At 46.1% G+C, this 12,879-nt stretch overlaps 1 protein-coding gene across 1 annotated transcript; it reads right to left on the bottom strand.

The window, feature by feature from the left end:
• Positions 1 to 1,301: 1,301 nt before the first annotated feature.
• sik1 (salt-inducible kinase 1) lies at positions 1,302 to 10,293 on the bottom strand. Its single transcript, XM_083638024.1, has 13 exons — positions 10,103 to 10,293; positions 9,845 to 9,961; positions 5,956 to 6,019; positions 5,615 to 5,776; positions 4,976 to 5,100; positions 4,742 to 4,865; positions 4,399 to 4,619; positions 3,734 to 3,883; positions 3,510 to 3,623; positions 3,099 to 3,324; positions 2,747 to 3,001; positions 2,443 to 2,632; positions 1,302 to 2,245 (listed from the first exon to the last, which is right to left on the bottom strand). The coding sequence occupies exons 1-13, from the start codon at positions 10,253 to 10,255 to the stop codon at positions 1,765 to 1,767; spliced, it is 2,382 nt and encodes a 793-aa protein (XP_083494150.1). The 5' UTR covers positions 10,256 to 10,293; the 3' UTR covers positions 1,302 to 1,764.
• Positions 10,294 to 12,879: the final 2,586 nt, after the last annotated feature.

Genomic DNA, 12,879 nt, shown 5'->3' on the forward strand with positions numbered 1-12,879 from the left:
ATCACCATGGTCCTGAAAGCTAACAACTATATGGATATTACAACACAATAGCTTTAGCATTTGGTGGCAGAGGAAGCTTTCGCATAGCAGAAGCTAAGGAGATAATGTGAAAGTGCCATCTAACCAGCATGCTACATTTTGAGACACAGCATTCATAGTGAAAAATCAGTAGTGTATCTGTGGCAGCCCACCCCTCGCTCCTGTGTTCGCTCTTTGGTATAACCCCAATTCTGCCTTTCAACAAAAGAACAGCAAGCGTGCTGTGTGGACAAAAACACCATTTTGAAAGACCTTTGTACAGTTAGCCTATTATGTCACATGACCAGTACCTGTTGTAGCTCAAGGTCAAAGGTCAAACAATCACAGCAACAGGATGGAAATAATAATGATAAAAACCTCAGGCAAGGCCACATGTAAGCCTGTTCACCATCCTATGTAGATTATTTGCCTCTTCCTTCCTTTGAATTTCAATGTGAAATATTGCACTATTCCCACAATTTGTTCTGCCCATGCGAAAACTGAAAAGAAAAACAAGAGGAGCTAGAAATCATTCATCAGATCTTCTGTTTTTGTGAAATATGTTCTGTGGATTTTGAAGTTTTGATGATGTTTCCAAATTGAAACAGGTTTCACACATGGTTACCTAAGGAGGTAGCAACAAAACAGAGGATCTGAAAAGCCTAAAAGACGAAGGGAATATGGATAGATGTATCCACAATTGTAAGGTGATACCAAGCTGACTGATGTACCTATTGTGCTTTAGTCAATCAGCTAGTTTTTCTCTTCAGATTTGGCTGATGAAGATGTATCATGTAGCAGTCTTTTTGTAGCTTGAGGTAAAGCAGCTAAGCTATCATCTTGCACAACAAAATCACAGTTTCAATCGCAAATCAGCTCCTTCAGTAAAAGTGCGTAAGCTTAGGGCGCTCTGATACTGCATGTTCATAGGACTGCTACAAAGTAATGTCTCTTTAGGAAGGCGAACAAACTGGGATGAAAAGAAAAGCTTTGGTCTCTCCAATCAAGTGAAAAACATTGAGAGATAACAGTTTTCAAAGTTAGCAAACTGGAAACATTACACAAAAACTCAAAACAGTAACAAAAAAAAAAGTCTTGGAAGATGGAATCTTCCGATTTTCAAATAACAAAAACAAAACAAAAACAAAAACAAAATGAAATCATGACTTAGAAAGTATTGAAACATGTGACATAATTGTATCTGATCAGCTAATCAGTCAGTCAGTTCTCATTATATTCAAGTGAGTCCATAACCCCCCTAGGAGCAGATCTGGGTGCCTGTCAGGTCAGGGAGGTGGATGGGATCTTTCAATGGCCCTGGTTCAGGCCCAGTCCTGGTTCAGGCCCAGTCCGCTATTGCTTCTCTGGCAGTCCGATAAGGATTCAAAGCCTCATCCAGGGTTTGGTTATTGCTTAGTCTTTAGCTTATATATGCGCGCGCACACACACACACACACACACACACACACACACACACACACACACACACACACACACACACACACACACACACACACACACACACACAACATACACACGTGTACGGACACACTGTCACATGTGTACCCTATGTTGTTTAAATAAAGTGTACATTTGCCACTTGCATCTGATTTTGTTCGTTATCGTCATTTCTGTCTCTCAAAATCAAGTGACGAGTCCTCTCATGACCCTGTTACTCATTTTTTTCTAGGCGTCTTCCAGGAAGAGAACAATCATCGGTCTTACGGCATGGCTGATGTTGTTTTTTCACTTCACCATCACACAGCTGCTCCGCTGCTGCTGTCCAGACAGATTCAGCTCCTGCACGTTAGGATCTGCGCCGGAGCCCAGGTTCCACACCGCCGACCTGGACATGAGGGAGAAGGGACCCTGCGTGGTCGGCGCCAGCGGCTGCTGTTGGAGGCTGGCGTAGGGGTTAAGGTGGGGTTGCTGGCTGATGTGCAGACGCGCCTCGAGAAGGTAAGCAGCAGAGGCCACGGGGTTGAGAGAGGAGGAGTAGCAGCTGGAGGAGGAAGGCTCCCAGGGGCCGTGCTGCTGCTGAGGTTTGCTCTGGAGGAGGGAGGGGGCGGGCGGGTCAAACAGGGCGGATGGAGAGAACACGGATGGAGGAGGAGGAGGAGGGGGGGAGGACGGTCGCGACTGTCCCAAGAAGAGCAGGGGATTCTGGGTAGGTCCTGTCTGAGCGGCTTGGGCCTGAGGCTGGGGCTGGTGCTGGATCTGTAGCATCCTGGAAAACAAACAAAGACAGACAAATCAGGCTCTGTTTTTGCATGATGTAATGTGTGTAGTAGTTTTCAGTTCACCATTTGATGACATTTTATAGACCGATGAATCGATTAGCTGAGTAAATAATCGTCAGGTTAATCGATAATGAAAATAATCATTAGTCGCAGCCCTAAATGTGTCAGTGTGTCTCATATTTACCTCTGCTGGTGCAGCACTTCCTCCAGCATGCTGCGGTGTTCGGACAGTGCCGGGCCAAGCGACCCACGGCTACCGCGGTTACAGGCGGGCAGGGGAGCGACCTGCCTGGTCAGACCCTTGATCTTGTTTAATCCCAGGAGCCCTTTTGTGCGAGTGTTCTTCCTCAGCTGCTGGCGGAAGGCTTTGAGGCCTGCAGAAAGGCACGGGAAACGGTCACACAATGCTCCTTTCATCCGATGGTGGTGACACAGGAGAGCAGGCATTGCAAAGAAGAAGAAAGGTATAGAAAGTGAAATGACACTACCTTGTGTGAGGGAGGTGTCAGAGGCTCTGCGACCCTCCTGAAAGCTGGCGGCAGGTAGGCTGCCCTGGGCCTGGGGCAAGAGGTGAGAGGATAGGGCCAGTGGGGTTCCCGCGGGCACCAGGGCTCCACCTACAGTCCGGGAGGCCAGGAGGGTTGACATGCCGCCCATAGGAGCCTGCACTGCAGTGTTGGGACTAGACGAGTACTTCAGACAGCCATCAGAAGAGGCACCGTCTGAGGGACTGACCACAATACCTACAGAGGCAGGAAAGGGATGACATTTGAAGTTAGTCACAGAGCCCACGGAGTTTGCATGGCTGTGTGCCGGTCTGCTTATGGGTGGCATACTCACATGGGGCGTTACACTGGTGGAAGCGAGCTGACACCTCGGCCAGAGTATGTCTGCGGGAGGTGGTGGTGGGGAGGAGCAGGGGCACGACAGCTTGCGCTGCCTCCTCCTCCTCCAGGTCCCTGGGTCGCACCTCCTCGCTGATGCTGGTCTCCAGCAGGCTATTGGGTGAAATGGAGCGGTTCCAGAGCAGCCGGTTCAGACTGGCCTCCACGGGAAACACTACGCGCTGGAGACAGACAGGGGGGGGGGAGGAGCACTAACCGTTAGCCACTGACTGACAGGAGACAGATGGGGTGAGCACCAACTGTTAGCTTCTGGTCTATTAGTAGGGGTGGAGGGTGAAGTTCGCTACCCTCAGTCATTAAATAATAAGCTGTTGAAGACTGTCCAGGTTTAATCAAAGGAGCTTACCTGGAACAGTCCGCTTTGGTCAAACTCCATCTCAGGGTACACAGGAGGGGCGCTCTTGGCTGGAATTGGAAATCCTGTAGCTGTAAAGCCGTTGTCGGTAGATTCTATGATCGCCTGGAGGCAAACAGAGCAGAGAGCGTTCAGCATTTTAGAACTCAAGTGGAAGCTCCAAACTGCAGAGATCAGGGCGAGGCCAAGATGCTGGAAGATGCTGGACCGCTCACCTCCGGGGCTGTGGAGTCCGAGGTGCTCCTGGGTCTCTGGCTCCAGGTTCCACACTGCCGGCTGAGCTGCTGGGCACGGTGCTCTCTGACTCGCTCCAGCAGCAGGTAGTAGATAGCAGAGAAGTGATTGTAGCTGCTGCTCTGCAGGGACTGTGGAAGAGGAGAGGCACAAATTAGTGTCTTAGCTCTTTGCTTACCTATTCTCCTTTTCTGTGGCTTTTAAGGCAGTCTTATATCATTCTCTTCCTCTGTTTATAGTTTGTTTTAGCTCCACACCTCAGTGTTTTTGTTTGAAAGAAAGCCAGACACAAATATGCAGCCGGTCTCGCTGCCTTTGTTTGGTCTAATCTCATTGTAGACGACAGAGTGAGAAATTGTCTCTGCAGAGTTGAGCGTGTTCGCTTTAAAAGGTAGATGCCACTAATTATCCTTACAAAATGAGTAATAAGCTCCAAGGTAAGTGGGGATCCATGGTGGGTTTGATGCTGGCAGCAGGAAGATAGCATCCTTCTTAATTTCATGCCAGACATGACTGTCCTCAAACCCCCATTTCCTCACAGACAACTCAACATCATTCCACTGTGGTTCCCTCCAGGCACAAATGCTAAGATAACACATTTATTTCACAAACACGTGAGACAAATCTTCGGTCTTCGGGGCCTCACCTCAATGGTCCTCTGGCGGTCGATGCCCAGGGTGTTCATGATGCCCAGCACGGGCTCACTGTAATCGCCCAGGTTGGAGTTGTACTCTGTCAGGGAGTGGCTGAGGGTTTGCTGGGGGGCTGTCGGGTCTGCCAGCATCCAGCGGTGCTGCTTGATCTGGGCCACACTGATCCTCTTGGCTGGGTCCACCACCAGCATCTTACGGATCAGGTTCTCACAGTCTGCAGGACGTAAAAACAAAGGATGAGCCCCTGATTATTTGTGCTTGAGATTGAAACATAACTGGTATTTGGCAGTAATAATAGCAGCATTTGCGGTGATTTGTTGCCATAGCAGTGCATACCTTGGGACATGAAGAAAGGGATTCTGAAGCGTCCTTCGGTGACTCTCTGTCTGAGGGCAGGAAGGCTGGGCCCATCGAATGGGAGGGAACCGCACACTAGGACATACAGCACCACACCAAGGCTCTGAGGAGGAGAAGACAACAAGGAGAAGGTCAGCAGCATTCTTTAAAAAAACTGCTCAAAACACCCCAATGCTTTGCTCTTTGAATCCTCTCGTCCTTGTAAACACTTACCCATATGTCCAGCTGAGGCCCCTCATACTCTTTGCCCTCAAACACCTCAGGGGCGGCGTAGGGGGGGCTGCCGCACCACGTCGCCAGAGGCTCGCCCGCATTGTAGAAGTTTCCAAATCCAAAGTCTACAAGACAGAGAGGAGGCACAATGATTTAGTTTGGTATTGAAAGTGGGTTTCTTCTGCATTTTCCATATCAAATTGTTTCCCCTCTCTTTAACCACAGTGTGTTATGTAATTGACCATCATAACCTGGTAATATAAAGCTAATAATACCATGTGATCTAGTACACAAAGTAATTGTCATGCCAGGCTGGGACTCATATTTCTTTATGCCAAAGTTAATTTCCCCTGGTGAATATTGGTCTTAATAAAAGGGATGAATTATTGACACTTAATTAGCACACATACAGCTCCATGATAATTTAATTAGCATGATCCATGGCTTGAGACTCCCAACACTGTCAATTGTTTTATCAGGCAAAACAGAGCAAATCAGATCAGCGATACAGAGATAAACTGTCAGGGAGACAGCAACTTGAATGGGAATCCCCCCCCCCCCCCCATCGTTTTCCATTTCCTTTCAAGAAACCCCTTAGTTTCACATTGTATGCCATGGCATGGTCTATGGCAGACTCACCAGCAAGTTTGATATTCATGTTGGCATCCAGCAACAGGTTCTCGGTTTTGAGGTCTCGGTGAACGATGTGATGCCGGTGGCAGTAGTCCACCGCTGTCAGAATCTGCCAGAACTTTTTGCGGGCCTCATCTTCACTCATACGGCCATTTGAGGTCAGGTGGTCTGGAGGGAGGGAGGATATTTTAGTTAATTTGAGACTGAGTCTAACTGGGCATAGATAATGATAAATCGGTCTACAAATATTTTTGTTGTAAAATGGCAGGTAAGAGATTAGTAGACCTGGTGTATTGGGTTTATTGTATTAAACCAGCTATAAAATAAAATTTGAAGGTTGAACTCACCAAACATCTCCCCATTCTTTGCATACTCTGTCACAATGTACAGCATGTCCTTGGTCTCCATGACCTAGGAGAAACAGAGTGGGGGGAGAAGAGAGTTTAGAAAACTAGGTCAGATGCAGCTGGTGATGACGACGGAGAAGACATTTCCAGAGTGAAGCCTGCTCTAAGTGCTTCAGCAGAGCCAGCTGGCCACGATATTCAACTGATCATACTTCTCCATGTACTTGTTCCATACAAGGACACACACGCAACCCCCCCCCCCCCCCACACACACACACACACACACCACACACACACACACACACACCACACAAAGTACCAATACTGTGGCTTTCCATGATATGCCCTGTTGCATAACAGTGCTGTCAGTAACTTCCTGATTTTTTTTTCAATAAACGGGACATATAAACACTCGCTTAATACACACCCAAAAGACACACATTAATGCACAACACACACACACACACACACACACGCACGCACGCACGCACGCACGCGCACGCACACACACACACACACACACACACACACACACACACACACACACACACACACACACACACACACACACACACACACACACACACACACACACTCATCTTCACTAAGGCTGAACTCATTGGCAACATAAGCCAGTGTTCAATTTCATGCTAGCCCATCTCTCTTTCTTTCTGGGAAACAGAAGGGCACGTTCACACAGGATGTTCACATGGCCTCCTTCATGGCCCCCTTCATGGCCCCCTTCTTGGGTGGAATCACTCAACACCCGGCACTCGATGAGGGGCGGAAAGACGAAATTCCCATTCCCTTCCTGGAGCTTCCATTTCTCAGGAGCGCCCTCAGGGACAGAGTGTCTCAATGAAAGCTTGAACAACAAAGCCATTTTCGTCAAATAACAAAGCCCTGTCTGAGCAATACTGTCTGCCACCTTGGAATGAAATGTCACAAGAGTCCATTGAATTACTTTTAGCAGTAACTCAGTAATATAACTTGTTACCAATAGGATTTCAGTAATATACCAGTTACAAATTGATTTATTTTATTTTTTTATAAAAGCACATATTTAAATAAAGATACAATCATATCCTAATTAAATTGTGTGTTTTTATGCAAATAACCAAATAACAGATTTTTTTTTATGGTTTCCACTGACTTCAAGACGGTTTAAATTCTTTTTCGGGATGGTTCCAGGGTGGCGATGTCATTCTGCTACTGCAGTTATTTTGATGAAAGTAATGCAAAAGTAATGTAATAATAAGTAACGCGTTACTCTGCACAGACAGTAATACTGTAAAGTGACGTATTACTTTCAAATGAAAGTAACTAGTAATATATAGTATATTAAATTCTGAAAGTAACTTGCCCAACACTGGTCACCAGTCCTTTAGAAAAATCATGTGAACTTTGGGTGAACGAGAAGGATTCAATACGGAGATGCCTTCTTTATCTGTGAGATAGGGCAGCACTCCGGGGCTCTGTCACCTTGAGGTGCAGCTGACGTCAGAGTGCTAAAGAAGTGGCCCGGCCCGTTAAGGGCCCGTCAAGGGCCCGAGTGTGTGTGACTGATGGGAGGTGGAAGGGAGAGGCTGAGACTGAAAGAGACAAAAGACACTTTTTGATCAACTTTGTCTTCTTCTTTCATCGTTTTTTTCTTCTTGTACTCTTATGTGACATGTTCCTTTATTATATCTCATTATTTGTCTGAAATGTAATGTATTTGTTGTCTTTGACCCCAGGAAGACTAGGAGATCCTTTTTAATAAGCAATAAGCAAAGCAGAGCCTTTGATGATCGCTGACTGTGTCGGGGAAAAGCCATTTTGTTCACATGAGAGAGCGGAGGAAGCAGCTTATCGTCAGGCCAGAGGTCTCAAACTGTTGGTTACCCCCTTCCCCCTGCCACCGCTCCATCTAGCTTCTTCCTCTCCTTGACTAGTAGAGACTGATGGTAAGTCACTCCTGTTATTGGAACAGAAGCATGACACAGAGATCACGCGGATGACAAGACTGCCTTACGCCACTACCTTCCCTTTTTAGAGGGAGGTGGAGCAGGCCTGTGTTGGTGAAAAAGCCTTGCTTGGGGGACAGAAAAATGTGTTCTTTTCATCATCAAGTAGCAACCACCTCACTGCCATTAGCTCACACAACCCAAGCACATGGGGGAAGGAAACCCACGCATGAAAAGAGAGAAACAAACAGAGATTCAAGTACAGGATACATCAAGTGCTTGAACTCTAAATAATATTTCTCTATTCCCCTCTTGTCCCATCAGTAATCAAATCTCTCATCTGACAGTAGGACACTATTGTTGCTTTCAAAGAATTATAATAATAAGATTATTTTTGCAGGATTTTTGCTGCCTTGATTTCACGGTTTTTGTACCAATCTGCCGCTTTAAATCCGGATGTGAAGTAATCCTCAAAAGCACTAAAACAGTACACAGCAGCAGATCCAAAGGGCAGAAAAACGTCCGCGGCTAAAAGGGGTATTGTGTGTCTACGTGGGCGTGTGTGTGTTTGTGCGTGCGTTGCCAGACGCCTGCCAGCCAGGGCATCTGCATGACAGCGAGGTCTGCTGAGGGGGAAAAAGCGGATTCTTTGGACTAAGTCTTCAATTTGATTAGGGGGTAACGTGTCACGTTTGGCGCGGCGGCCTTCACGTGATACGCAGACACATTGCACTTGGCTTCCACTGACGCTAATTGGACGTGACTTTCAGACCTGTAGAGACAGACTCGTCCTTAATCGGCACTCTCTCACCCATTTCTCCGTATCCCCTACCTCTGCAATCAACTCTCTCTTTATATCGTCTCCAAAACGTCATACAAATGAGGGCTGAACGATTTTGAAAAAATACCTAATTGTGATTATTTTTGACTGATATTGCAATTGCGATATGATTTGCGATATCAGAGGGAATGATCAAACATAGATGTTTTCTGAAGTCTGTGTGATGGTGTGATATACTGTGTATGTGATACAATGTGTAGGCCAGTATCTGCAGTACGACAATATTTAATTTAAAATGGTATTTTGACACACTTTGTGCCTTTAACAAATACACCTAAAAAATTGCAGTAGGCCATATTGCGATTTTGATCAAATCACGGTTAATTGTTCAGCTCTAATAGAAATGCACAGTCCTATGCTCTGAAGGTACCTAATACTTTTTGTCACTACCTCTCTCCTCTCTCCCTCACACACACACACACACACACACACACACACACACACACACACACACACACACACACACACACACACACACACACACACACACACACACAGTGCAGATGGCAGAGGGAGGTCAAAAGGGATTGCACTAATGCTGTGTTTTTGTCCTGTACTTATGATTCCACGTGTTCTTTGAGTCAGCAGCTGACAAGCCAGTACAAACCATCCAGATAACAACTCCTCCTTATTGTTTTTGATCATAATAGCATTTACATATAGCAGAATAGCATAATAGCACTACACCTACAGTAATGACACACTGCAATGCATCATAACGCATGGTGGAAGGCACATTTGCCCCCACTTTGCATGCTATCGTCACTGTCCCTTTGTGCATCTATTGAGGTTGCCCCTCTGCAGACACATTAACATGGCATCAACATGCCATTAACACATGATGGCACCGACATTAACACATGGCACCGACATTAACACATGGCACTGCCGCTCATCAGTCACAAACCAGTGTACAGTACAACACAGATCGAATAACGCAAGTGCGCACACACATGGCCAACTGCACACACACACACACACACACACACACACACACACACACACACACACACACACACACACACACACACACACACACACACACACACACACACACACACACACACAGCAGAACCACAATGAGAAAAGACATGCTACACACCTGGTAGAGTTTGATGATATGGGGGTGATTCAGCAGCTTCATAATCTGCACCTCTCTGTAGATTTTCTCCAGGTTGGAGGGGTTCAGTCTGGTTTTATCAATGATCTTTATGGCCACCTGGAAAACCATCGGCTAATTAGTCATTCGGAAGGAAAAAAATCTCAGTATATTTTTGCCGTTTAAAAATATAGATCCGCAAGTACAATTCCACAAATGCGCCCACACCCACAGAGTAGCCCGATGAGTAGAGCTGCTGACCTGTGTTTTGGTAACTTTGTGCCTGGCCAGTTTGACCACTGCAAAGTTTCCTTTCCCCAGGGTGCGGATGATCTCATAGAAGCCGACCTGCAGAGGTCTTCCCTGGGCAGGGCTGGGCTGAGGCGCTGGGCTGCTCTCTGTCATGATCACCATGGTGCAGCAACAGTTTTGGGTGAGGATTAACTCAAGTGTAGTACCTGCAAAGAAAAAAATATATATATAGCCTACTATAGACATTTGTATTTCAGTATGCTAAGTCATTATAGCATAAAGCATGCCATGCAGCATGCTATATCCACAATTACACAGACAAGTCTTTTTTATGCAACCAAATGATATAAACTATAAACTCTCTGTAATCCAAACAAGTCAGTGGAAAAGTAGGCTATTACACAAGCCCATTAGTTCATGAAAATGAAAGTGCTATCACAACTTTCCACATAGCTGGCCTAAAAACAAAACAAAAACTGTTTGAAACTGTAACGTTAAACCAAAACTTGTTAACATTTTCTGAAATTGATCATCTCTGGGCTCCAATTGAATCAGTAATTAAATTACAAAATCAAGTTGTGACTGCTGAAAAGTTCAGTAGCCTACTAGAAAATCAGCTGGCGTAACCGTAACATCATAATGAAAGGTGTAGGCTGGGTTAGGTAACGTGAGATTTGTATTATTATTTTAATTAGGCTAACACACAGTGAACAGAGTCTAGTATTGGTTTTTACCTTCCAGAGCGTAGGCGACCACCTCTCACAGTTCAGACGGTTCAGTCATAGGCGATGCAAACCATTCCACAGCAGCGTCAACACAATAAGTCAACACAATAAGTTAAATGTATTAAAAAATCCAGCTTGGAACAACTTTTTCTTCCCTATTTAGTTTACACTTGGAGTCCGGTGTGCGCGTATTTGGGCCGTGGGACTCGGCGGCCTCTCTGCTTGTGCGCTCCGCTGGAATGCAGAGGGCTCCACTAGGGGGGAACTCCTCAGCTCTCTCTCTCTCTCTCTCTCTCTCTCTCTCTCTCTCTCTCTCTCCCTCCCTCCCTCCATACGCCATTGATACCCACCTTATCAACGTCACACCCGCGTCAGAGCTCCGAGCAGGGTGCAAGGCCGCGCTCGATCGCAAGGCATGGGTTGCCGGGCAACCGCGCAGCTCAGGCGCACCGTGACGCGCGTGCTGATGGAGGGGTTGCTTGGCGATGGGGACGGTGACGTCAGTCGTAGATGTGTCACCACGTGATGTTTCCCCTCCCCGAGCTGCTGTTCGCGCCTGTTCTCATAAAACGGAGAGAAGGGCGGCTGTGCTGTGCTGTGCGCGCGGCTTCAGCTCCGCTGCTGCTGAGTCAAGGTGAAACACAGGTAGCAACTAGTGTTAGCTTCCCCCCCAACATTCAAGTCAAGTCAAGTCAAGTCAAGTTTATTTATATAGCCCTAATTCACAAGCATGTCTCAGAGGGCTTCACAGAAAGTATGTCTAGCTAATTCTAGCTGACACAACAGTAACAAGAATATACAGAATAAAGATAACATTTGAACAATTGATAATATAGAAAATATAGGATTGAGGGGAGAGCAGAGGAGAGCGCAGGAGAAGGGAGAATAGCAGGGGGAATGTGAGAGAGTGATGGGGTGGGGAGGGTATAGGAGGTGGGGAAGGAGCAGAGGAGAGAGCAGGAGAGGGGAAGGGAGGGGAGGTGTGGGGGAAAAGAGAGCAGGGGGAGGGAGGAGGTGGGGAGAGAATGAGCAATATAGACGGAGGAGAGGGGGGAGGTGGGGAGAAAATAGGAATGTGGAGGAGGAGAGAAGGAGAGATGGGGGTGCAGGGGAGGGAGAGACAGGGTAGAGAAGCAGGGGGAGCGTCCCACATCCCCCCCCCCCCATTCCATTCTATTCTATTCTATTCTATTCTATTCTGCTATTCTATTGTTCTGTTCTGTTCTGTTCTGTTCTGTTCTGTTCTGTTCTGTTCTGTTCTGTTCTATTAATGCAATAAACAAGATAGATTAGCAGATTTTCTTGCTATAGGCCTACTATTCACATACAAATTATATGATTGTCTCCCTTACATCTAATCTTTCTATTTGGAAGTTTATTATTATTATTATTATGATTATTATTATGATTATGATGATGATGATGATGATGATTATTGTTGTTGTTGTTGTTGTTGTTGTTGTTATTATTATTATTTTATTTTGTATTATTTTTTGCATGTAAGTATGAAAGTTATTTGCTGATATATTTCCCCATCTCATTATTGCAGGCAAAGCTGAGCAAGTACAACAAAATCTCTCTAACCTCTGCATCTGCACATTGCCCATGGGATAGCAAGGAGGAGTGTGTGTGTGTGTGTGTGTGTGTGTGTGTGTGCACGTGCACACCATATCAAACATACATACACACACAGACACACACGCACGCACACACACACACACACACACACACACACACACACACACACACACACACACACACACACACACACACACACACATGCAAGTAGCCTACATTAAACATGACAAATAAAAGTATGCCAAAGCTCTGTGTGGATGAAATGAACATGCAGTGCAGCCAGTTGAGTCCATGGTGGTTAGTGACAGGTTGGAATACTCCGCTGGGTTTGGGCAGACATGGTGAGACGTTCCCAGCTGTTTCTGTTAAAGCAGGACTAAACCCTAAACACATTTTTTCAGCTTTTAACCAATATGACTTTTGAGGTGGTGTGTAAAAGATTCATGGTCAAAATCTCCACATTTGAGACCAAACTGTACCTGC

The sequence above is a fragment of the Poromitra crassiceps genome (assembly GCF_964638095.1).
Source record: "Poromitra crassiceps genome assembly, chromosome: 6".
NCBI lineage: Eukaryota > Metazoa > Chordata > Actinopteri > Beryciformes > Melamphaidae > Poromitra > Poromitra crassiceps.

Bases quoted from the DNA above. Each gene is read 5' to 3' on its own strand.
- sik1 (XM_083638024.1), bottom strand. From the start codon at position 10,255: ATGGTGATCATGACAGAGAGCAGCCCAGCGCCTCAGCCCAGCCCTGCC. The intron at 5,777-5,955 runs GTGAGTTCAACC...CCCTCCCTCCAG, and splicing joins AAAGAATGGGGAGATGTTTG to ACCACCTGACCTCAAATGGC. The intron at 2,246-2,442 runs GTAAATATGAGA...TTTGTTTTCCAG, and splicing joins GAAGTGCTGCACCAGCAGAG to GATGCTACAGATCCAGCACC.